The sequence below is a fragment of the Rhododendron vialii genome, chromosome 13a (assembly GCF_030253575.1).
Source record: "Rhododendron vialii isolate Sample 1 chromosome 13a, ASM3025357v1".
In the NCBI taxonomy this organism is placed as follows: Eukaryota; Viridiplantae; Streptophyta; class Magnoliopsida; order Ericales; family Ericaceae; genus Rhododendron; species Rhododendron vialii.
This window is the reverse complement of record NC_080569.1, coordinates 22,424,055-22,450,630: the sequence shown is the minus strand read 5'-3', so window position 1 is coordinate 22,450,630 and position 26,576 is coordinate 22,424,055. Positions and strand designations below refer to the sequence as shown.

Here is a 26,576-nt window from a genome sequence, read left to right as displayed (position 1 = left end):
TACATAGTTACACAAAATTAAATTCTTTACTCTCACCCTTTATTCAATTATATATTCAAATCTATCCAGAGAGAGAGAATAAAATAAGAAGAGGCGAGTGAATAGTGGTAGACTCACTTCTTCTCATACCTCACCATTTTCCCCATTCGATGTTTTCTGTTGTCTTTTTCTTAGAGAATAGAACAAAAAGGGCTAATATGATATATGTGACCATACTTGAGGAAAAAAATCAAAGAGTTCCGTTATATTTTTTGTCTTCAGACTAATAACAATAAACATGTTTTCACTAAAAATATCGTTTAGTTCATTTAGGCTCTATTCTTGTAAATTTAGTTTTTTTCTTTGTTTTGTGTGTTCTATTCTTCTTTTCCAAATTTTTGTTAGATTTGCATAATATTTTTTGTATTAATCATCTGTCTTGACGATAGGAGTCTAAAAAGTACTAAATTATGACGGAAAACAAAAAAAAATTCACTAAAGAAGAAAAAAATATCAAACAACTGTCTTATTTGTCTAAAGTGTCGTTTTATTTAAATTTTATTAACATCAGTCCATATTTTTATACTTTTCCGAATCGTATCATCGAGACGAACGATTAATCCTAAAGATTAGGACGAAAATCTAAACAAAAATTACGAAAATAAAAAATATAGAAATAAATTTCAGACTTATATTTTACAAGAATACAGCCTTAGTTAAAGAAAAAGACTCGTCTGATTGTCTCTATAGTGCAAGTCACTAGAGAGACGCTACTGGGCCTCTGGATGTTCACAGGAATTAATACTCCCACCTACTCCCAAGTGTCAAGCAGACACCTTGATAGCCCATTCTAATGGCCTTTCTTTGTCAGCTTAAAGACAAAATGCCATGACCAAAATCCTCTTTCTAGCAAGCCTATAAGAGAAATTACCAACTCTTGTCCAGGCCCGGCCCACTGGGCCCCCTTGCATACCTTTAGAGATCCACCCAACTGTTCCACAGCCATAAGAAGTGATTTTTCATGAATGAAATGATTTGAAAAGTTCATAACAACCTTTTGTTAACTGGAGTAATGTAGTTCAATGCTTTTCCTTTCCGTTTTACGATGTGGGTGTTTGGAGCTAGCGGCGATAAACGAGCCAAGCTGCAGGTAGTTGATGTGATTTGGTTTATAAAAACGTAACGAATTTTAAAAAGTTAAAAATAGGTTCGAGCTTAGTTATTTTATGAGACGAGCCGATCTCAAACAATTTTTAATCAAGCCAATCTCGAGTAGTTTAGATTTTTATACATCATAAGCCGAATCAGGAATGGATCCAGAAGTTTGCATTAGAGAAGACCCAACAATTAGTAAACTTTGACCAAGACTTTATAATTCCTTAAGGAATACATATTATGCCGGTAAATAATAGTGTGTGTGTGTGTGTAATTTCATTCTATAATTAGCAGAAAAGGGTGTCGTTCACACCAAAAGAATGGGTAAAAATTTATCACTCTATAGAATCGATCAGACAAATATTCTTAGAAAGAAAATCTGGAGTAATTTTAATTGAAACACTATCATAAATTTATTGAATTGATTCAAATATCCAAAAATATTATTATTATTTTACAACATCGAGCGGAGGCAGGTGCCCCACGGGGATCTCGTGTGGGTCCGTCCCTGGGGCGAATGAGCCAAGTAATAACTTGTTCAAGTTTAGTTTGAAACCTTAACGAGCTCCAAAAAATTATTAAAGCTTGGTAATTGATTTATGTGACAAACTGATCTTGTAAACTTTTAACGAATGAGCACGAACTCAAACTCAATTAACTTTGTTCGTTTAGCAGCCTTGTTTGGAGATTCGTTCTGACTAATTATTCCAATACTTGTGGACTTATGCTCCCCATCTAAGCTTGGCGAAGGGAGAGGGTGCCAATTGCGGTTATTTGACCCCAATGACCCCTACATTTCTCCATTTATCATCAAAATTGTAAAAGAGGTTGTTTTTTTGAATGCAAATTCGTTCTGACTAAGCGGTTGTTTTTATGAATTTCCTAATACCTTTGTATTATATAATAAGATGGGAATTTTAATTTTCTAAACATATTTTGATTATCCAACAAAAAACAATTGAGGTGCCAAAACCACAAGGAGGCGAAATGGCCATTAGTAAAACTCAGGGAGGTTATCTGCCAAAAGACCAAATCATAAGGAGGTAATCTGTACTTTGCCTAACATTTAATGAATAGTCTCTCTAGTTTGCATGAAATTTCAATTCCGTCCCACTGGGGTCGAAATTAACAAATTTGCCCCTGAATTCCTTCAGTCCCAATCGCATCATTGGCGAATTATAGGCTTAACATTGACACGATTAGTACTAGAGGGAGGAAATGAAAATTTTACGCAAGCCAGGGGGACTGTTTCTAAAAACTTTCCCAAAAGAAAAATCTCTGAGAGGAGATGGAAAACCCTCACTCACTATAGGAGATTCTCAATTGTTCTCTGCAGTAGTTTGCAATATTCATTCGGGTCCTTGGTTGCTATCCCATGGACACAAAGCTCTGAAGAAACTAGTCAGTGAAACTGCCTCACCAATAGGTAAAGGTTTTCATGTCTCAGTATCTTTTCGATTGTTTCTTGCCATATTCTTTTCTCCTTCCTTTGTATGGAGGGGTCTCTTGGCATGTAGACGGGGGTGCTATAGTACACCTCCCGCACTACACGTGTAGTGAGGTCAATTCGGCCGTTCATTTCGGCAATGGACGGCTTGAATTTTCATCCGAACAATGAACGGGTAGAATTTGTTGGAGCTCAAATTAAATCCAAGCCGTCCGTGTCGAGATGGACTGCCGGATCGCCACACTACACGATGTAGCACGGCAGGTGCACTATAGACCCTCCCATTCCCGTTTGGAATGGTGTTGAATCCAGGGAAGGAAAGAGCTATGGAGACAAATCTTCCTTCTTTTGACTTCTTATTCCAGGCTGCTCTCCTTGAAGAAATTCTTTCTTAATGGAGTCAAAGAAATTCTTTCTTAATGGAGTAAAAAAAAAAAAAAGAGTTTTTTTTTCTCAATCTCAATTTGGTGTCCCTTGTTATACAAATCACCTAGAAGATAACAAATAATAGCAACACAAATGCGCGTCCACTAAAAACATTATACTAGTTTACACATCACCAGAAATTTCTGGGTATTATTATCTCACACGATACAACAGAATATACAGATTTAAGAACTCATTTCACAATAACCACCGGGGCTACCTTTATTTATACTATATAAAACAAATATTGTTAGTTTTTTTTTGGTAGTTTAAAGCAACAACCGAAAGCTTTTCAATTTGCAATCACTCCTCCAGTCCCTTCAGAAAGTCTTGATTGTCAATCAGAACCTAGAAATAGGGATTAAGTAAAACATGCATCAGTGTCTAGCTACAAATTATATATTGGTAGCACCAACTGCACTACACACAGAAATTTGATATTGTAGCTTTAAGGGGTTATTCAAAACAGACCGTCTTCCAACCCTCCGGATCTTCGAAAGCGATGATCTTGGTGTTGGTGCCGGGAAATGGCCCTGGTTGTCGAATTATCTTCCCTCCAAGCTCTTGGGTAACTAGTTTGACAACTTCAGCACTTTTGTACACATCATCAGTACTGATGGCAATCTAGAATGAAATATCAAATCCATTAATGGTTTGATCAATAAGGAGGAGGAGGAGAAAAGCAGTGAATTGAAACAATACGAATGATACTCGTAAGAAGTTTTAGGAGAAAGAAACTTACATGTGAATAAGCATTTCCTTTGGTATATTCAGTAACGTCGTAGTTGTATATCAACTCCAAAATAGCTATCTGATTAGGATCATCACCATAGCCCATCATGGCTATTGTGTCCTGTACAGTACACAGTGACAACATTCGTAAACCAGCCGATATAAGATATGCTACCTAAATCGCTTTGATAAATTGGAAATCATGAGGCTTACCTTCTCCTCTGGTCTGTCAATCGTCACGATTAGTTTCATCCCCAATGCCTGACAAATAGAACCATTGAATCGCTTACGTACAAACATGTTTTGAATGTCAGATTGCTCAAATGAACTAAACCAGGAACAAACCAAAACTTTACTCTCAGTACCCCCTAAAAGAGCAAGTATTGTATTCCCGACTATCGTCTCAAATCAAGTTGGCTTGACATAGCAGACAACTTGATTTGAAAATTCACCGTACACGTGACAATTCTATAAAGATCAAAAAGCAAATTTGTACCTTTTCATAGAACTCGATAGAGCGATCGAGATCAACAACATGAAACATTACTTGACAAAGTGGTTCAGGAGTAGCATCTCTCTGGAACAGTTCAAATTCGTAGCCATCAAGATCTTGCACAAAAGCAACGACTGTTGTTGTACCTTCAGCCGCGCCAGGCTCCACTGTGATTTTGCCACCCTTGGCCCTTATGGTTTCAACCAACTGGTAAATCTGAATATGAGACGAGGAAACCAAATTCAGCACCCTATTCAAAATAACGCTCGTGAAGTATTTGAACAGTACTATGGTGTGACACTTACGTCTGTTGTTGAAATACCAAAATGCCCAAAGCCTGTTCCTATGTCATAATTTTCCACTCCATAGTCTGCAAATCAGTTTCAGAGCAAGTTTAACAAAATTCATGTTGAAAGAAAGGAATAATGCACCCATTCAACAAATTTAAAATGATTCTCGAAAATGGAAGCAGTAGTACATTGATAACGACAAGGAGGCCGGTGTTCTTGATGGTAAAAATAATCTTGCAATGACTATATTGTAAGAAACATATTGCTTAAGTAGTTTACTACTGTAACACATATCAGAGTTTGGCAACATTTTATTGAACTAAGCATCAGTATCATGATTTTTTGTGGATGCCTTCAAGTCATCTGGGACCAATATTAACCTAGCTAGAATCCTATCAGCGGGTTTAATTTACAAACACGTGATGTGGCCGGGTAGAATAAGCGAGGATTAATAATGTCACACAGAACAAATTACCAACGTATTTACCATTCGCGGAAAGAGCATATATAGAACAATAAGCAAATCAGATGTTACATTTTTGGTAGAGTATTAATGACGTACTGTGTATGAGCTCAACTACGAAAGTAGACTCTTCCAGTCCAAACCCAAGAACAGCACTTGAATACTTTTCCTTCGGAACATCTCTCTTCCTTAGAAGTGTCATCCCAAAAGCTTCTGTGTAAAACCTAAGAGCAATTCGAAATGGAAATGGGAACAATGAATCCACAAACGCATTTTATTTTGAAACAAAATCCATTTGGCACACTTATTTTTTCTTTCGAGTTAGTAGAGGTATAAGTGCTAGGCTATATAGAGGCATACTTGATGGAGCGGTCAAGGTCAACAACGCGATACACAACGTGCAAGAACCTGCGGTTGTCATTCTTTGGCCATTCCAAGATTTCATCATTGAGAACAATAGGTGCAACGTCGGCCATAGCAGATAAATGTGGTTGTTTTCTTGCAGTGATTGACACACTGATACAAATAACAAATGTACGTTAGGATCTAAATGTAAGCATCATGTACGTAACAAATTCAGGAATGAGCGAAGAAAAGGGAGAGGTCAAGGATGCTACCGGTACTTCTTGCGACGGGTTAAATCAACATTTTAGAATTCAGTAGAAAATCACTTTAAGGCATTTCTATTACCATTTTGTGAGCATTTGAATGAATAAATATTACTTAGGATCTAGACTACATATATGGGTAGGCTTTGGGCCGAACTAGGAATTCTATGTAGGAGAAATCCAAAAATATTGTCAATTCAGTCGGTCGTAGTGTTTGCAAAATATCATGAGATTGGAGTAAGATTGAACACTCAACTACGTAAGAAAGTTGATTGTATAAACTAGTCAGGATATCTTGAATAATCAAGAAAAAATTGTACGTGTAAGAAAGTTTGACAACACACGCACAACCACAAGCATACCAACAAGCTCGACAATCAAGACCATGTTGTTAACCCGTTTCTTATTTTTTGTTTCGGGTGTAAGCGCATAGGTAGGTAGCCCACACATACTAACAACCTATAAATCATTAAGGTTATGCTGGCTGAGGAAAAAGGTGCTACTTGTAACCACGAGCATTTCTTAAAACTTTATATCACTGCAAATTTGTAGATAGAAATTCGTGATACCGCCAACGCTACCGCTTCATTACGGTTTGACACAAACAACAATGTAACTAATCAAAACAAAAATTCTGAGACTGAAACTACACAAACACACATACAGGAAGAGAAAGATAAGGGAAAAGAGAGAAACGCAAACCGTAACGGTACAAAGAGTCGCGGGTTTTGGAGCGAGGGTGATCAGAGGAGGAGGAGAGCAAAGGAATGAAAGCCGTAGATATGATAATGTGAGCACTTCACACGGGTATATATAGGCTTCTGAATCAATGTTAGGTGATAAATACGTCGTAGAATGGGTAAATTATGACCGGGAAAAGTCATGGGCTGCCAAGTCAAATCTCCTAATCTGCAGTTTCATTTGACCCTCACAGATTCAACTTTACCCGGTTGTCTAGTGGATAATTCTTTCCGCGGTGCTACGTCCACCGCTCAACATCTTGCCGTTTGTCTCGGTGATCCAGATTTAAAAAAAAAAAACTCTTCTAGGGATAAACTCTTTCCTAAAAAAGTTTTTTAAAATTTGGAGACTGTACAAAATACTTTTAGACGGTGAAATTAAGAGCCGCAAAAGTTGAGCGGTAGGCGTAGACTTTCTGGGTATCTGATAATTCTATCCCTTGTTTTGTGAGAATAAAAATCTTGAACATCATAAGGAAATCAAGAAATTATGGATCTACATTAGTCCATCTTTGTGATTTGGCGGTTAGAAATTTCAAACCAGCTGTCTTTTTTCTTCCATTCTAACCATCCAAATGGCTCCTGTAATAAGTTAATGATATGTTCTGGTTATTGAAATAGCTTTCTTTATTTGACGGTTTTGCCTAGCTCTCTAACAAATTCAAAACTAGTCCAGATAAGAGAAAAGTCTATGTTTGGCCATATACATATTAATATTTATTGAATAAAATACTATGGTTTCACATTTGTTGACAACTATGTTTTGAATATTATGTGAGTTCTCTTTACTATATCCGGTGAAAAGGTCAAACCTATCATATTTCTTATTAATACAAGAATGACAACTCATGTGATATATCCTCAACATGGTTACCATTACCAATGTGATCACCTTAGCATTGATCCTTGTTGTGGCCTATTCTACCACCATTGTGAAATGAAACTTGTGTACAGTGTACCCATTAATCTTTTTTGGTATTTCACTTTAAAAAGTCCAACGGTACGTAGGCTTTATTTGTTTGGGTGTAAAATACTTTTCGGTGTTTCGTTATATAAAAAATGAGAAAAATATTTTTCATGTAAAATATTTTTTATTAATTTGATGAAAATGACTTACTATTAAATCTTCCATAAGTTATTTTCTAAAATGAACCCGCTGCCTTGTACTGCAATTTTCACTACTCAGTTTCCTCGATCATCAGTCCTGACTCATGTATAATAATTCCTCTATTCTCATCTCTCTCTCTCTCTCTCTCTCTCTCTCTCTCTCTCCTGAATTGAATTCCACTATTTAAGCCTCTGTCTTTCTCTATACTATTTTGTCAATTTTTGAAAATATTTTTTAAATGCTAATCAAACACTGAAAAATAAAAGTTTAAAGTTTATTTTCTGAAAAAAAAAACATTTTATATCGAAACAAACGGAGCCGTAGAGACAATTCCAAGTATGACTACAATTAAAGAGAAACATATAAAATAATTTTACCAAACAAAACATGAAAAATAGAAATAGAAGACTAGTATCTATGACAAACACAAGTCTAATAAAGCTCTCTAAAACATGCTGTAAAAATAGACCGAGAATAATAAGTTCATCAATAGTGCTAGCTAGTCAAAGACCGAAAGTCGACCCAGTTCGTTTAAAGATTTTAGATTTTGAATTTTAATCATTATCTTATTTCTCTCCAATTATTTCTCTCAATTTTCTTTCTATCTTTCTTTAATTATTACCTATATTTTCAATCATTAATCTATTTCTCTCTACACTCATTATCTAAAAATCTAAATCCAAAATTCCGAAACGAACATGACCTATTGTCTAAATTCAAATCAGAGTAAGAAAAATTACAGCGTTAAATCTCATCTCAAGATACAAAAAATTAGTAGTAGATAAATAAGAGTAAAATACAATCCAAAACCCATTGCTAATATCTAAAATTTGAAAGGTATGCTTTGTCACATCAAGTGATAAGAAAGATCGGAATACTGTAGCATTTTTGTATCCACTGTAATCAATGAATGCCACATGGATTCCGCCCAGCTGGAGCTTTGACTTGTGTATATATAGTTGCGGACTTTCCTTACCCAAAATCACATATTAAAATTAGGGCTGCAAACGATCCGAGCCGCTCGCGATCGGCTCGGAGCTCGGCTCGATAACGGCTCGGCTCGGCTCGGTTCAAGAGAAAAACGAGCCGAGCTCGAGCTCGAGTCCTGGGCTCGTTTCATAAACGAGCCGAGCTCGAGCTAGTCGAAACTCGGCTCGAATTGGCTTGCGAGCTCGATTATATAATATATTTATATATATTTGTTTCATAAACGAGCCGAACGAGCCGAGCTCGAGCTCCGTAAATACCTATCGAGCCGAGCTCGAGCTCGAGTCCTGTAGCTCGTCACGAGCTCGAGCCGAGCTCGAGCCAACTAAATTTTTGCCGAGCCGAGCTCGAACACTCTAAAACTCGGCTCGGCTCGGCTCGTTTGCAGCCCTAATTAAAATGAAAAATCTCGTTACCAATTGTCAGAGTCAAATTATTTCTGTTTTCCTAGCAATTGCATGGTCTGGTTTTTGATTTTCCCTGTTTGGTTCTGTTTTCCATTTTCTTCATTTACAATATTTCACAGTACTAGGAATTTAATTACAATACACTGACTGCATATCATACTTACATCTAGACGGTCTTGCCTTTCAAAATTACACGCGCCTAGTTATGATGATGGTAATGATGATAACTTTGAAAAGGAGCTAGTACTTTTCAATTGGGTATTTCGACAAACCCAACTTAATTTAAACATAAACTTCAGCATAAGTTCTGTCCGATACAATTGAAATTTCTAATAAATGAAACTTTTACTCGAAGTATAACTGCAAACGCATAAAGCTAATTGCAGAAAATAATAACTCTATCAAGAAGAATTGTGGTGTGTGTGTATATATATATATCACTCGGGATTCAATGAGGGATCCCGCACGGTCTTACCGTGCAGAACTCCCCCTTACCGATCAAATTGCGACGATCTGAGCCGCTCAAAGTATGCAGAACGTGATTTTGAGGGAACCTACGAGAAATCAGCAAAACAAATAATCGGGAAGGGGCTTGATCCGAGCAGTTTTTTACTGAGCCTTTCAATAAAAAACTGTTCGGATGAAGCACTTTCCAATCATTTTTTTTCTGATTTCTCGCTAGTACACTTAAAATCATGTTCTGATCACTTTGAGCGGCTCGGATCGTTGCAATTCGATCGGGAAAGGGGAGTCCCGCACGGTAAGGCTGTGCGGGATCCCTTAGAAGATCCACTCTTATATATAGTTCCCATCTGGTAGGGACGTCCTTATTTTTACAAAATGCGGACTTCTCGTTTAAACCGTTGGATCTCATCCAACGGCTGTGATAAAAGGGAACAAACTTGCGGGTTAAAAGAGACATGGGTCGGGTAAAAACGTGTCCGCAGGTCATCCTGGCTTCTCAGCCGGATCTAACAAAACCCCCAAATCCCCTCATTTGGCTTTGTTCAATGCGGATGAAGAGAGAAGAAGAAGAAGGGAGACGACGAATGACGAACTTCAAAGACGACGAAGCCAACTGTATATCGATCGATCGAAGAAGAGGATGTCCCACAACCACAAGGTCTCTCTCAATCTCTCGATTTTCCCCAGAAACCCTAACTCGATTTTCTTCTTCTCCCGTAATGCAAGATACACGAACCTATCTCTCGATTTGAAGAAGGAGAACACGAAAGATCACCAGATTAGGGCTCCATTTGAAGGTATCTTAGTCTCTCGGTTTGGATCTTCTTCTTCTTCTTCTTCTTTTTCAGAAAATGTAACTCGAAAAAAAAAATAACAGAGTTGTAAAATATCCATTTGTTGAGGCTTGTTATCTCTTTTTGGATCTTCACTCTCTCTCTTGATCTCTGTAATTTTTTTTTCAAAAAATGTAACTCGAAAAAAAAAAAAAACATAGTTGTAAATAAAAAACATAGGCTATAGGATGCCTCGTCATTTTGATATGTAGATGCCTCTTCATTTTGATGTCTCATCCTTGGTTTACAACTTTCTTGAAAGGAAATGTGTTGAGATCGATTCAATGGTAAATCCTTTGTTGATAGGATTGTTGTTGATAGTCCAATCCTTCCACTCTGTGTTCTTGCCGTCCATAAGCTAGTTTAATTTATCCAAGGAATTTGTGCCTGTTAAAGTAGTTTAGTACCTTCAATATGGCCTACAAATGGAGGGTTAATTGGGTATTGTGGCCGCAAATGAAGCATGCCTTCCTGACAAGATGTTTTATCTTTGCTTTCTCTAGCATTAGAAATGAAAGAGAGCTGTTGTATAATTTAAGCAAAATAGTTTCAGAAACAACAGGTACAAAACAACCTGACACAGCTAAGTAGAAGTGTTGGCCATTTGAAGTCCTTTGTGTCCCTACTAGAAAGAGATAGCTTTGAGACTGTAACTTTGACGAAACATGACAAAAAATTGGTCATAATGTTCCTAGAATGTGTTTTTATTTTATTTTTTAAAGTTGTCTGATATATAATGCTCTATTTAATGGAACGTTCACCGTTCACAGAGGTATATTTTAACAGTGAATTTTATATTAGTTAACCCTTACGGTTCCACAATATAGGGGACGTGGCATACCACGTTCCCGTTCTTGTTTCCCAAGTGAAACAATCCATGTTCTAGGTAACATAGAATTTGAAGTTTTGATTTTAAGCTTCAAGCAGGTGCGTTTGGCGCTAAATCTTGAATGGCCTTCCATCTTGGAGTTGGCATTTTAATCTTTGGAGCTGCTGCACTTTTTTTATCCATACAATCAAGTCTTTTATGCAAATAGGAGTATATTTACTACTAATGTGGAACCATTTTTTGCAATATTAGAGAGACATTTGAAGCCAAAATGTCTTCAAGCCCTACGGGAAGTTCTAAAAATCAAAACTATATCAAGTATAATAACAGGACATGCCACTGTGGGAAAAGGGCTGCGGTGAAAATATCTGAATCTGAAAAAAATCCAGGAAGGCTATATTATCATTGTGAACTTGAGGTTAAGCAAGGTGGCTGCCATGATTGGGACTGGTGCAACCCCATCCAACGAGTAATGAGTTCTCCAGCGAGCGCGCGCTCTCTCTCTCTCTCTTCTACAGAAATTACGCATCTCCATCTTGTATGGAGTTCCAAAGCCATCCTAAAACACGAATAAAGATAATATGAATAAAAGAAACAAAACAAAATTGTAGCATTTTATTATAAACACTTACACTTACGGTCATCGGCATTATCATAGTTAATGTCGTCGTCGTCTTCATCTTCGTCTTCGTCTTCGTCATCGTCATTCAACCTAGTATTTTGCGAAGACCTAACCAAAAAAAAAATCAATTAACATGTAAACAATGAAACAATTAAATTTATATTACAAATTTTAAACACGTACGTGTTCAGAAGTTTGGGACAATTCCTTTTGTCATGCGATTGCCCTGTTAGCCCACAACCGTTACAATGCCTAACCTTCTTGGCAGGCTTCTCTTTCCCTCCCTTGAGTTGTTTACCACAACCTTTTGCCCTCACTTGAAGCGGTTCTTTCAAACCATGGTCACGAAAAATCGGCACTTGGATAGAACTCCCTACTCCATCATCTTGGCTTACTTTTTTCATATCACACATCTTCTTTTGACCCGAACTCAAAAGTTCTTCTACAAATTGTGTTCCGTCCTCAGTTAGTGCGGCCTCATCAATTAAAGTAGAAGCAAGTTGGAAGAGTCAATTTCGCCGCTCTAACAAAGACGTGTCACATATTTTTTTCATACCCAAACCCAAGTCATCTCTCACTCGCATAGCCTTCGCTGATTTTGTCCACCTCCGCAAGATGTATTCATTAGGCAAATCTTCCATTTGCATTCTAGAAAAGTAAGCCAACATGTGCTGACAAGGAATTCCGGCACACTCAAACATCTTACAACTACAACGGACATGGTTTGATGACTTATCTACCACAACCTCACGAACCCTCAAAGCACTCCCTTTTACCCTTCGAACAGTGTACACACAATGATGTTCATCCTCATTTGTTGCCGTCAACTTATACGCCACATTTTGAAAGAGCTCCTCTTGAAACATGTAAAATATCTCAATTGTATAGAATTCACTCATTGTCGACTCCATGGGATACATAGTTTTCAAGTGTGGTTTCTCATTGACGTCTTTATGATCCATATCTAACTCATTATGGCGTACTTTGGAAAGTGCCCTCTCAAACCGCGTCACAAATTCCAACAATAAATTTTCTCTAGACACATACCTCTTGAAAAATGAATGAGTAATTTCGGCTCTTTGACTACTATTCATGTGAGCAGAAAAAATGTGTCTCACGTATGCGGGAACCCATCTCTCAAAATTTCGTATAAGTTTTCAAACCAATCATTGCCAAATAAGTTAGCTTTGTTTACCACCTCTACCCATCCAGCCTCGAACTGTTCAGGAGTCTCGAAATTCCATATACAATTCTTGAACTCCGCATAATGTTCTTTGTAGGCCAATGCACTTATTTTTTCGAAAAACTTATTTGTAATGTGCCACATGCAATACCTGTGAAGCGTATTCGGAAGAGTAACACTAATTGCTTTTGTCATTGCAAGATCCTGATTAGTTATAATTATTTTGGGAAGGCCTGCGGGCATTGCTTTGAACCATTCCTTGAAAAGCCACTCAAAAGACTTGACTTTTTCATCACATAACAATGCACACCCAAAAAGAGTAGTCTGCCTATGATGATTAACCCCTAAAATAGGTGCAAAAATCATAGAATAACGATTTGTGTTGTAAGTCATATCAAATACCACCACGTCCCCAAAATACTTGTACTACTTTCTAGCGGTTGCATCCGCCCAAAAACAATGTGTCATCCTCCCCTCATCATCTATCTCAATTGTAAAATAAAAACCGACATTCTTTTCTTTTTCAATCTCAAAATGCTCCTTCAACAAATTGGCATCATGTCCGGCCAAAGAAATCTTCTTATCCCTTTTTATAATTATATAGATCTTGTTCTGAGCATCCAACATTTTCAAGACCTCCCGATTCCAACTCAAAAAGACTCATTTGTTGACAAGTTGGGACATTTGCTGCTTATAGTTGATCTACTAAAGCTTTTTTGATAGATGACACCTTACGATAGCATTGCAACAAATGCACCCTCCCTGGAGACGTAAGGGGGTGGTTATGACCCTCGAAAAATTGGGAGACAATATACTTTTCAGCCTTCTTCACAACAGCCAATTTTGCACCACATTTCTCTCTAGTTGTCCCCCGTTTCCGTTTAGATGGTTTAGTATTTTTTTTTGGACCGCCTCCCCTTCTTTGAAACAACAATACTCCTTCCTAATGATTACATATCTTTATTCTTTTTGCTAGAACTTGATCGCACACCAAATCCTGCCTCTTTACCATATCCCTTGTAAAACTTTAGAACGTCTTCTATTTTGTCAAACTCTTGGTTGATTTTTGGTATGAGTTCATTTTTAACTTGGGGAATGTAAATTCTTTGAGAAGAATTATCGGATGATTCACACAACATATTAGAACACTGCATACTAGAACCCAAAAGACCAAACAATAGCAATTGATCAACTTCTCATTCAATCACCCAATTGCGTTTTTAACCCAAAGAGAGAGGGAGAGAGACAGACCTTGGTTGGTGGTTGGTCGGGGGAGGCATAACGTTTTCTTCTTGTCGATCGATCTCCATATCTAATTGGGGGAAAAAAATGGAAATGAACATTCACATTCAAACTGATTTTGGTGCTAAACACATGGTAGACAAGTGAAACTTCAAGAGCATGAAAAGATAGTTGAGCTGAGTTTTGGGCAATTAGAATTAGGTATAGCTAGCATGAAAATACTAAAATAAAATAAACCCTAACTCCAAAAAAAAAAAATGCGGCCTTGATTTTCTTGGAAAAAACCCTAACTCAAAAAAGGGAAAAAAATTACAGAACAATGACCTACAAAACAGACAAGCCCACCAGACATGCATGAAGACATTTTGAGCAATGACATGTGGCCTTGATATAGTTTTGATTTTTAGAGTTTCCCGCTGTGTTTGAAGACATTTTGGCTTAAAATGTCTCCCTAATATTGCAAAAAATGATTCCACATTAGTAAACATACTCCTATTTGCATAAAATACTTGATTGTATGGGTAAAATTAACTAACTCAACTATATGAGTCTGATTTTTGGATCTCCAATAATAGTCATACTAATCAAAATGAAACCTAACCCTAACACCATACTAGAATTCATGTAAAAAAGATCCAAAAAGAGATAACAAGCCTCAACAAATGGGTATTTTACAACTCTGTTATTATTTTTTTTTCGAGTTACATTTTCGGGAAAAAAAAAAATCCAAATCAAGAGAGCTTCTAAAATACCCATTCTCGAAAAAAAAAAATAGATAACAAGCCTCAACAAATGGGTATTTTACAACTCTGTTAATTTTTTTTTTTGAGTAACATTTTCTGGAAAAAGAAGAAGAAGAAGAAGATCCAAACCGAGAGACTAAGATACCTTCAAATGGAGCCCTAATTTGGTGGTCTTTCGTGTATCTTGCATTATGAGAGAAGAAAGAAATCGAGTTAGGGTTTCTGGGGAAAATATGTATATATATATATATATGTAGAGAGAGAGAGAGAGAGAGAGAGAGAGAGAGAGAGAGAGAGAGAGAGAGAGGGAGACCTTATGGTCATGGGTCATCCTCTTCTTCGATCGATCGATATACAGTTGGCTTCGTCGTCTTCGAAGTTCGTCGTTCGTTGTCTCCAAGCTTCTTCTTCTCTCTCTTCGTCCGCGTTGAACGAAGCCAAATGAGGGGATTTGGGGTTTTGTTAGATCTGGCTGAGAAGCCAGGATGACCCGCGGACATGTTTTTTACCTGACCCATGTCTCTTTTAACTCGCAAGTTTGTTCCCTTTGATCACAGTCGTTGAATGAGATCCAACGGCTTAAACGAGAAGTCCGCATTTTGCAAAAATAAGGACGTCCCTACCAGATGGGAACTGTATATATATATGATGATGATGATGATGCTGATGATGATTTTTGGCTCAAATCCACCTCCACCAACCTCTGTTGTTGTGAGCTTCCAACTACCACCTACCTTTTTTTAATGGAAGAAGGATGTAGAAGGCGCTTTGAGGCTTATAAATAGTCATATAATTAAGGGCGGAGTTAGAAATTAATTTTGGTTAGCGGGGTCAGAAACTAGGTCATAGTTTTTCTGTTTCCTAATCCAAGAATAAATAAATAAAGAGATTAATTGTAAGGTATATAATACAATAATGAGTCTAAAGTTTGTTTTGTAATTGATCCCAAGACTAATTCTATTTTTAAAACCATGCGTGATAGCCTCATTTGCATACCATTAACTATTTCTTCAACATATGTTCATATTTCAAAAGTATTTAACTATCACATTATTTTTAAATAGCAACGACAAAAAAGTTCTTAAATAAATTTATATTTGACTATGCATAAAATAAATCATTTTTTCATTCCAAACCAATCGTATTCCACGCAAAAGAGAGGAGTTACTGATAGATTTAGGAAGAGAAATAAGGGAGAAGGTGAAAATGAACCTATGTAAAAACGTGGTAGTTTGGAGGCAAAAGTTCTGGGAATGGGCATTTGCTTATGAATAATTGATTATTCAGTGGTCTTGGGTATTGCACGTGGTATCGCAACAACGTTCTCTCCACATATTCATGTGAAACGAGTCCCACATGAGTTTGTGACGGAGAAAGGCATTAACACTGGCGACACCCCAAAGCATTCAATAATTTTTTTGGTGCTATTTTAAAACTTCTAATAATTTTTTCACAAATGCAAACAAACAAAAAAAAAACATTTGATCTAGGAATCACGTAAAAATTTTGCGCCCTTAGTTTTGTATGTGGTTGATCCTGTGTATACAAGACGAATTGTAGTTAATAGCTTCATGAATACAAATCGTGGTTACATGGATATAAAAAAAAATGCTATTTACTTTCACTTTCTATCTAAAAGATTATTTCCAAATAAATAATAATAATCATAAGAATTCAAGTAGGCTTATATAACAGTGGAATATAAGAAATCAGTGACATCAACCAATTTTCATACGATGAATATATAGGTTTTTTTTTTTTTTTGAAACGGCAAAATTTTTATTAAAGATAAACTGTAACGCCCCGATTTTTCAAATAATTTTTGGAGGCATTAAATATTAATATAAGAAAAAGTTTGCTTTATTAATGACAAACAGATAATTCGTCATAAGAAATTGTTTATTACAACCAAATGTGGAAATACTAAATTTTGACTGCGGTATTGAATTTGACTGGGGTGGGGTGACTGAAATTTTCAATTTCAGTTGAGGGAAGTTTGAGACTCAAATCTCAAGATCTGTGATGTCCGCCAAGAAAACATAACGTGGTGAATTCACCATCTTGTGGTATATTCATGGAGTATTTATATGCAGATTTCATGGTAAGTGTACAAATAACCTATCATGATTTCAAATGTTTGAGTTTTAAATTTCATTCGTAAAAAATGGATTCATGTATTCATCATGGTGTATTCATGAAGTATTCATGGTGTATTTTTCAACTCAGATTTGTATTTTATGATCATTGTGTATTTATGTATTCATTGTTTATTTTGAATAGTCTTGACTTGCACAAGCAAATTTCATGGTAAATGTTACGAATAATCTACCATGATTTTGAATGTTTGAGTTCTAAAGTTCATTTGTAAAAAATGGATTCATGCATTCATCATGGTGTATTCATGAAGTATTTTCCAATTCATATTCATATTTTATGATCATAATGTATTTATGTATTCGTGGTTTATCTCAAATAATATGATTCACTTGTTCATGGTGATGGTACGCACAACCAAAAAATCATTTTGAGTTTTAAATTTCATACGTAAAAAAATGGATACCAAATCAATGAGATTTGGTTGTTTCAAATGTTTAAATTTTTTAACTCTTTCCTTTTTGTATCCCTTATTTATTTGTTGTGACAGAAGATCTATTCAATCTCACGAATTTAGGAAGGCAATATACACATACATATGTATATCTTATTAAAAGGGCAAAAAGGGTAATTTATCCATTGGAAGGATGAAAACATAAGCATGAAAAAATGGTGGGATGAATTCTTATATGGCATAGATAAAGATGATGAATATTTAAATATTCCATTTCTTAATGGAGTCGAAGAAATTTTTTCAATCACAATTTCGTGTCCCTTGTTATACAAATCACCCAGAAGATTCAACAAATAATAGCAACACAAATGTGTATCCACTAAGACATTATACTTGGTACACATCCCAGAAATTCCTGGGTATTATTATTTCACACGATACAACAGAATACACAGACTTAAGAACTCATTTCACGTACAATAACCGCTAGGGCTAGCTTTATTTTTATAAAACAAACAAATATGGTTAGTTTTTTGTGTAGTTTAAAGCAACAACCGAAAGCTTTTCAATCTGCAATCACTCCTCCAGTCCCTTCAGAAAGTCTTGATTGTCAATCAGAACCTAGAAAAACAGGGATTAAGAAAAACATCAGTTTCTAGCTACAAATTATATATTGGTAGCACCAACTGCACTACACACAAAAATTTGATATTGTAGCTTAAGGGGTTATTCAAAACAGACCGTCTTCCAACCCTCCGGATCTTCGAAAGCGATGATCTTGGTGTTGGTGCCGGGAAATGGCCCTGGTTGTCGAATTATCTTCCCTCCAAGCTCTTGGGTAACTAGTTTGACAACTTCAGCACTTTTGTACACATCATCAGTACTGATGGCAATCTAGAATGAAATATCAAATCCATTAATGGTTTGATCAATAAGGAGGAGGAGGAGAAAAGCAGTGAATTGAAACAATACGAATGATACTCGTAATAATTAGTTTTAGGTAATTAGTTTTAGGAGAAAGAAACTTACATGTGAATATGCATTTCCTTTGGTATATTCAGTAACGTCGTAGTTGTAAATCAACTCCAAAATAGCTATCTGATTAGGATCATCACCATAGCCCATCATGGCTATTGTGTCCTGTACAGTACACAACGACAACATTCGTAAACCAGCCGATATAAGATATGCTGCCTAAATCGCGTTGATAAATTGGAAATCATGAGGCTTACCTTCTCCTCTGGTCTGTCAATCGTCACGATTAGTTTCATCCCCAATGCCTGACAGATAGAACCATTGAATCGCTTACGTACGAACATGTTTTGAATGTCAGATTGCTCAAATGAACTAAACCAGGAACAAACCAAAACTTTACTCTCAGTACCCCCTAAAAGAGCAAGTATTGTATTCCCGACTATCGTCTCAAATCAAGTTGGCTTGACATAGCAGACAACTTGATTTGAAAATTCACCGAACACATGACAATTCTATAAAGATCAAAAAGCAAATTTGTACCTTTTCATAGAACTCGATAGAGCGATCGAGATCAACAACATGAAACATTACTTGACAAAGTGGTTCAGGAGTAGCATCTCTCTGGAACAGTTCAAATTCATAGCCATCAAGATCTTGCACGAAAGCAACGACTGTTGTTGTACCTTCAGCCGCGCCAGGCTCCACTGTGATTTTGCCACCCTTGGCCCTTATGGTTTCAACCAACTGGTAAATCTGAATATGAGACGAGGAAACCAAATTCAGCGCCCTATTCAAAATAACGCTCGTGAAGTATTTGAACAGTACTATGGTGTGACACTTACGTCTGTTGTTGAAATACCAAAATGCCCAAAGCCTGTTCCTATGTCATAATTTTCCACTCCATAGTCTGCAAATCAGTTTCAGAGCAAGTTTAACAAAATTCGTGTTGGAAGAAAGGAATAATGCACCCATTCAACAAATTTAAAATGATTCTCGAAAATGGAAGCAGTAGGATATTGATAACGACAAGGAGGCCGGTGTTCTTGATGGTAAAAATAATCTTGCAATGACTATATTGTAAGAAACATATTGCTTGAGTAGTTTACTACTGTAACACATTTCAGAGTTTGGCAACATTTTATTGAACTTAGCATCAATATCATGATTTTTTGTGGATGCCTTCAATTCATCTGGGACCAATATTAACGTAGCTAGAATCCTATCAGTGGGTTTAATTTACAAACACGTGATGTGGCCGGGTAGAATAAGCGAGGATTAATAATGTCACACATAGAACAAATTACCAACGTATTTACCATTCGCGGAAAGAGCATAAATAGAACAATAATTAAGCAAATCAGATGTTACATTGTTGGTAGAGTAAAGACGTACTGTGTATGAGCTCAACTACGAAAGTAGACTCTTCTAGTCCAAACCCAAGAACAGCACTTGAATACTTGTCCTTTGGAACGTCTCTCTTCCTTAGAAGTGTCATCCCAAAAGCTTCTGTGTAAAACCTAAGAGCAATTCGAAATGGAAATGGGAACAATGAATCCACAAACGCATTTTATTTTGAAACAAAATCCATTTGGCACACTTGTTTTTTCTTTCGAGTTAGTAGAGGTATAAGTGCTATATAGAGGCATACTTGATGGAGCGGTCAAGGTCACCAACGCGATACACAACGTGCAAGAACCTGCGATTGTCATTCTTTGGCCATTCCAAGATTTTATCATTGAGAACAATAGGTGCAACGTCGGCCATAGCAGATAAATGTGGTTGTTTTCTTGCAGTAATTGACACACTGATACAAATAGCAAATTTACATTAGTATCTAAATGTAAGCATCATGTACGTAACAGGAATGAGAGAAGAAAAGGGAGACGTCAAGGATGCTACCGTACTTCTTGCGACGGGTTAAATCAACATTTTAGAATTCAGTAGAAAATCACTTTAAGGCATTTCTATTACCATTTTGTGAGCATGTGAGTGAATAAATATTACTTAGGATCTACACTAGATACATGGGTAGGCTTTGGGCCGAACTAGGAATTCTATATATGTAGGAGAAACCCAAAAACGTTGTCAATTCAGTTGGTTGTAGTTTTTGCAAAATATCATGAGATTAGAGTAAGACTGAACACTCAACCAGGTAAGAAAGTTGACTGTGTAATCTGGTTAAAATGCCTTGAATTATCAAGAAAAAGTTGTACGTGTAAGAAAGTCTAACAACACACAACCACAAGCATGCCAACATGTTCGACAATCAAGACCATGTCGTTAACCCATTTCTTATTTTTTGTTTCGGGTGTAAGCACATAGGTAGCCCACACATACTAACAACCTATAAATCATTAAGGTTATACTGGCAAAGGAAAAAGGTGCTACTAATACAGGACGAGAAAGATAAGGAAAAGAGAGAAACGCAAACCGTAACGGTACGAAGATTCGCGGATTTTGGAGCGAGGGTGATCAGAGGAGGAGAAGAGCAGAGGAATGAAAGCCGTCGATATGATAATGTGAGCACTTCACACGGGTATATATAGGCTTCTGAATCAAGGTTAGGTGACAAATACGTCGTAGAATGGGCAAATTATGACCGGGAAAAGTCATGGGCTGCCATGTCAAATCTCCTAATCTGCAGTTTCATTTGATCAACCAATTAAGCTTTGACCCTCACAGATTCAACTTTACCCGGTTGTCTGGTGGATAATTCTTTCCGCGGTGCTACACCCACCGCTCAACATCTTGCCGTTCGTCTCGGTGATCCAGATTTAAAAAAATAACTCTTCCAGGATAAACTCTTTTCTGGAAATTTTTTTAAAAATCTGAACCATCCAAAACACTTTTAGACGGTAAAATTGAGAGCGGTAAAAGTTGAGCGGTGGGCGTAGACTTTCTGGGTATCTGATAATTCTATCCCTTGTTTTTTGTGAATAAAATCTTGAACATCATAAGGAAATCATGAAATTATGGATCTACATAAGTCCATCTTTTCAAACCTGCGGTCTTTTTTCTATCATTCTAACCATCCAAATGGCTCCTGTAAATAAGTTAATGATATGTTTTGGTTTATTGAAATAGCTTTCTTTATTTGATGGTTTTGCCTAACTCTCTAACAAATTCAAAACTAGTCCAGATAAGAGAAAAGTCTTTGTTTGGCCATATACATATTACTATTTATTGAATAAAATACTATGGTGAAAGCATTTGTTGACAATCATGCTCTGAATATTATGTGAGTTCTCTTTAGTACATTGGGTGAAAAGGTCCAACCTGTCATTTTTTTTACTAATACAGGAATGACAACTCATTTGATATATTCTGAATATGGTTACCATTACCAATGTGATCACTTTAGCATTGATCCTTGTTGTGGCCTATTCTACCATCATTGTGAAATGAAGCTTGTGTACAGTATACCCATTAATCTTTTTTTTTTATATCAACGAAATATTTCACTTTAAAAAGTCCAGCGGTACGTAGGCTCTATTTGTTTGGGTGTCAAATACTTTTCGATGTTTGGTAATTGTATAAAAAATGAGGAAAATATTTTACATGTAAAATATTTTTTATTAATTTGATGAAAATGATTTACCATTAAATATTTCGTAAGTTATTTTCTAAAATGAACCCGCTGCCTTGTACTACAATTCTCACTACTTAGTTTTCTTGATCGTCAGTTCTGACTGATGTGTAATAATTCCTCTCTCTCTCTCTCTCTCTCTCTCTCTCTCTCTCCTGAATTGAATTCCACTGTTTAAGCCTCTGTCTTTCTCTATATTATTTTGTCAATTTTTGAAAATATTTTTTAAATGCTAATCAAACTCTGAAAAATAAAAGTTTAAAGTTTATTTTTTGAAAAAAAAAACATTTTACATCGAAACAAACCGAGCCATAGAGACAATTCCTATTACGACTACAATTAAAGAGAAAAATATAAAATACTTTTACCAAACAAAACATGAAAAATAGAAATAGAAGACTAGTATCTATGACAGACACAAGTCTAATAAAGCTCTCTAAAACATGCCGTAAAAATAGACCGAGAATAATAAGTTCATCAATAGTGCTAGCTAGTCAAAGACCGAAAGTCGACCCAGTTCGTTTATGGGTTTTGGATTTTGGGTTCTAATCATTATCCTATTTCTCTCCAATTATTACTCTCAATTTTCTCTCTATCTCTCCAATCATTACTCATATTTTCAATCATTAATTTATTTCTCTCTACACTCATTACCTATAAATCCAAATTCAAATCCAAAATCCTGAAACGAATGAGACCTATTGTCTAAATTCAAATCAGAGTAAGAAAAATTACACCGTTAAATCTCATCTCAAGATACAAAAAATTACTGTAGTAGATAAATAAGAGTAAAATACAATCCAAAACCCATTGCTAATATCTAAAATTTGAAAGGTATGCTTTGTCGCATCAAGTGATAAAAATGATCGGAATACTGTAGCATTTTTTTTGTATCCTCTGTAATCAATGTATGCCACATGGATTCCGCCCAGCTGGGGCTTTGACTAATTGCGTAGTTGCGGACTTTCCTTATCCAAAATCACATGTTAAAATGAAAAATCGTTACCAATTGTCAGAGTCAAATTATTTCTATTTTCCCTGTTTGGTTCTGTTTTCCATTTTCTGCATTTACAATTTCACAGTACTAGGAATTTAATTACAATACACTGACTTCATATCTTACTTACATCTAGACGGTCTTGCCTTTCAAAATTACACGCGCCTAGTTTTGATGATGATGATGATAACTTTAAAAAGGAACAACTCCGTAGTACTTTTGAATTGAGTATTTCGACAAACCCAACTAATTTAAACATAAACTTCAGCACAAGTTTTTTTTTTTTTTCCTTCTCGGCAAACGAAATTTTATTATGAAAGCTCGAAAGGATACATCGAGGGGCTCAACCACAATAAGCACACAATCCTTACGAAGTCAAGCAAAAGACAAGAGATATTAACTTACAGAGCTCTCCAACAAAGCATTGGAAAAAAACACACCACACCCATAAAGCTAATTGCAGAAAATAATAACTCTGTCAAGAAGAATTGTGGTATATCTATATGTGATGATTTTTTGCTCAAATCCACCTCCACCAACCTATGTTGTTGTAAGCTTCCAACTGCCACCTACAATTTCTTAATGGAATAAGGATGTAGATGGCTCTTTGAGGCTTATAAATAGTCATATAATTAAGGGTGGAGCTAGAAATTTATTTTGGTTAGCGGGATCAAAAATTAGATCATAGTTTTTCTGTTTCCTAATCCAAACCAAACCAAGCCTTACGTCCCAATCACTTGGGGTCGGCTACATGAATCCGTTTCTCCATTGAGCTCTGTCAAGGGTCACTTATTTCCTAATCCAAGAATAAATAAATAAAGAGATTAATTGTAAGGTATATTATACAATAATGAGTCTAAAGTTTGTTTTGTAATTGATCCCAAGACTAATTCTATTTTTAAAACCATGCGTGATAGCCTCATTCGCATACCATTAACTATTTCTTCAACATATATTCATGATCGATCATATTTTAAAAGTGTTTAACTATCACATTATTTTTAAATAGCTTCGACAGAAAAGTTCTTAAATAAATTTATATTTGACTATGCATAAAATAAATCATTTTTTCATTCTAAACCAATCATATTCCACGCAAAAGAGAGGAGTTACTAATAGATTTAATTAGGAATAGAAATAAGGGAAAAGGTGAAAATAAACCTCTGTAAATACGTGGTAGTTTGGAAGCAAAAGTTCAGCGAATGAAGAATTGCTTATGAATAATTGATTATTCAGTGGTCTTGGGTATTGCACACGGTAGCGCAACACCGTTCTCTCCACATATTCATGTGAAAGGAGTCCTACATGAGTTTGTGACGGAGAAAGGCATTAAGACGCTATGTGGCAACGCCTCGAAGCATTTCATAATTTTTTCGGTGCTATTTTAAAACATCTAATAATTTTTTCAGAAATGCAAACAAAAAAAAAAAACATTTGATCTAGGAATCACGTAAAAATCTTGGGCCCTTAGTTTTGTATGTGGTTACGAATTGGGAGATGGTGTTATGCACCTTTGAGCCGTCGGATCGTACATCCGACGGCTCGGATCTCATCTCGGCAATAAACGGCTCTTGATAATAACTCTATCAAAACAAGAATTGTGGTATATATATACCATGAGGGGGCAGAAGGAGGGATACAGTGAAGAACATGGGTTTATCAGAGTAACAGGTGTGTCAGTGAAGGGAGGATGGAGTAAAAACACAGTTATAGCAATGATTATAAATAGTAAAAGTAGTAAAAGTATGAACAGTAGTTGAGGTAAATTTAATACAAAAGTATTGAATAGTAAGCTGAACAAGCTCAGACTTACAGTGAATACAGAAGTAGTACTTCAATCTTGACTAAGTATGGGTAAGCAATTTCTGAAAACCCAAACTTTGTTTACTCTCTCTCTCTCTAACTCTATTTTTACTATCTTGAATAGCCTATTTCTAGCCTGGTTTCTCGAATCTTTTTATAGAATAAGGACTGAGTTTTACAAGTGCTGAATGACTCAGCCATGTGACTAAAGTAGGTGACTATTTCTGCTTTCGGTGCTAGAGCAGAAATGATTGCTGATTGTTTCTCCTTTCGGTGTAGATGGGGCCAAAAGAAGAAATGATGGTTGTTGCCGGCTGTTGCTACTTTCGGTGTTAGTGGGACCAAAAATAGAAATGATGGCTGACTGGAAGGTGATTGTTTCTGCTTTTGCAAGTAGACAAAAGCAGAATAGTTATTCTTTGACCATTGCTCTGGATGATCATGCAAATGGGTCCTGGGCATCTTGGAGGGCTGATCCATATGGGTCTTTATGTACAGTTGATTCTTCAGATGAATTGTCATATTCTTCTTGACTGGCTTGAGCAATTAGTTGTTGAGCTAGCATCAATAATTGCGAACACTTGGTTTTTGACTTTGAAGGCTTGGAAGAACTTGGTGTTGGGCTTCCAAGTTTGATAGTAGAAAATGTAGGCGAGCTGGGTTGGGGAAGTGCAGCTGCCTTTTTACTTGTTTGATTCTGAGCTGGAATTTTGACTGGAGTTGGAACTTTAACTGAAAATTCTGCCTTGACTTGTTCAATGACGCGGTAATGCTTGTATGCATTCCACCATTTAACTAGATATTGGCGAGTGACTTTGTTGTTACTGGTGCAATATCTCCATTTGAAAATCCATGGAACTTTGTATTTTGCCATGAATAACAAAAGGGTTGGAAATTGACTGGTGTGGCTGTTGACTGCATACAAAGTTGAAAAGTAATTGACTTGATCCATGAGTTCTAATGGTAAGATGTCAGGAATAGCTCCATTTTGGTTCCACCATCTAGAGAATCAAGATGGGATTACTGACTTGAACTTATGGTCAAATGAAAAGAACTAGGAGTGAGTAAATGACTCATTTTCATGAAGGATGACTTTGAACCAGGAATCAATATAATCATAATAATTATACTGAATTTCATGGTTGGGGAGATCCCGGAATAAAGAAAAGTGTCCCCATTCATATAGGCTGACTATATTATGAATATATAGGGAATGGTAAATAACTTTGTTTGAATTGACTCTGTCGGTAATGGGTTTTATTACAATTGAATTGTGGTGGAGAAGAATATCTTTGTAGAAAGAAAGGGTTTTACTGGGGTGAGCAGGGATGAAATGCCATCCAGGAGGGAAAAAAGACTTGACTAGTTTAATTGGGTTGTGAATGTTTTTGTGGACTGGTTCAATGAAAAATAGGTTTGTGCTGACTGGTTTGAGGACATACTCTGTTGTTTTTGCTGGGTAAGGCATTCTTGGTTGACTGGGGTTGAATTGATTGGGTTGAACAAAAGGGATCAACTGGTTGACTATACGAAGAAGTGAATGCGAGTGCAGAATTGTAACTAGTCTTGGGGATTTGCCCAAGCACTTGATACCTGTTTCCATAGTTGGTCGGAGGAAGTGCAAGCTGATTTTTTGGAGCTGGGGTTGGTTTCTTACTTTTCTCTGCGCTTTTCTCTTCCATGGCTGGTCTGTAGTTCTGCTTCTGTAAATGCTGCTATTTTTAAATAGCTTAGCTGGAAAGTACTGTGGATGAATAAGAATTCTCTATACTAAATGCTGCTGAAAAAAATAATTTTTAATAGCTGGAAAGTACAAAATACTTAAAATTGACTGCCATCTAGCAAAGATCTGTTTACTAGCTATGTTCTTAACATCTTTTTCCAGAACATATTTTGCACTTTTACAATCAACTCT

General features: G+C 36.2%; 5 protein-coding genes across 6 annotated transcripts in view; all 5 read right to left on the bottom strand.

Moving 5' to 3' along the window:
* Positions 1–3,086: 3,086 nt before the first annotated feature.
* On the bottom strand, positions 3,087–6,429 carry LOC131315283 (lactoylglutathione lyase GLX1-like). Of its 2 annotated transcripts, none has more exons than XM_058344430.1 (9): positions 6,296–6,429; positions 5,346–5,501; positions 5,085–5,209; positions 4,538–4,602; positions 4,236–4,448; positions 3,953–4,000; positions 3,750–3,860; positions 3,479–3,631; positions 3,087–3,355 (listed from the first exon to the last, which is right to left on the bottom strand). In XM_058344430.1, exons 2-9 carry the CDS (start codon positions 5,459–5,461, stop codon positions 3,311–3,313), a joined length of 876 nt encoding a protein of 291 aa, XP_058200413.1. In that variant the 5' UTR covers positions 5,462–5,501; positions 6,296–6,429; the 3' UTR covers positions 3,087–3,310. The 2 variants fall into 2 exon arrangements, with proteins under 2 accessions (XP_058200413.1, XP_058200414.1); XM_058344431.1 differs by having other exon boundaries at positions 6,302–6,376.
* Positions 6,430–11,302: 4,873 nt separating this feature from the next.
* The window catches only part of LOC131313999 (uncharacterized), a 32,782-nt gene continuing 17,508 nt past the window's right edge, over positions 11,303–26,576 (bottom strand). The window contains exon 5 of the mRNA XM_058342495.1: positions 11,303–11,521. Coding sequence (XP_058198478.1) covers positions 11,520–11,521 — 2 coding nt within the window. The 3' untranslated portion in view covers positions 11,303–11,519. The remainder of the gene's footprint in view (positions 11,522–26,576) is intronic.
* On the bottom strand, positions 11,484–12,678 carry LOC131314001 (protein FAR1-RELATED SEQUENCE 9-like). Its single transcript, XM_058342497.1, has 4 exons — positions 12,141–12,678; positions 11,810–12,026; positions 11,601–11,692; positions 11,484–11,521 (listed from the first exon to the last, which is right to left on the bottom strand). The coding sequence occupies exons 1-4, from the start codon at positions 12,676–12,678 to the stop codon at positions 11,484–11,486; spliced, it is 885 nt and encodes a 294-aa protein (XP_058198480.1).
* Positions 17,694–20,858, bottom strand: LOC131315282 (lactoylglutathione lyase GLX1-like). The gene is made up of 9 exons (XM_058344429.1): positions 20,707–20,858; positions 19,924–20,079; positions 19,668–19,792; positions 19,118–19,182; positions 18,816–19,028; positions 18,533–18,580; positions 18,330–18,440; positions 18,042–18,194; positions 17,694–17,921 (listed from the first exon to the last, which is right to left on the bottom strand). The coding sequence occupies exons 2-9, from the start codon at positions 20,037–20,039 to the stop codon at positions 17,877–17,879; spliced, it is 876 nt and encodes a 291-aa protein (XP_058200412.1). The 5' UTR covers positions 20,040–20,079; positions 20,707–20,858; the 3' UTR covers positions 17,694–17,876.
* On the bottom strand, positions 17,877–20,039 carry LOC131314000 (lactoylglutathione lyase GLX1-like). Its single transcript, XM_058342496.1, has 8 exons — positions 19,924–20,039; positions 19,668–19,792; positions 19,118–19,182; positions 18,816–19,028; positions 18,533–18,580; positions 18,330–18,440; positions 18,042–18,194; positions 17,877–17,921 (listed from the first exon to the last, which is right to left on the bottom strand). The coding sequence occupies exons 1-8, from the start codon at positions 20,037–20,039 to the stop codon at positions 17,877–17,879; spliced, it is 876 nt and encodes a 291-aa protein (XP_058198479.1).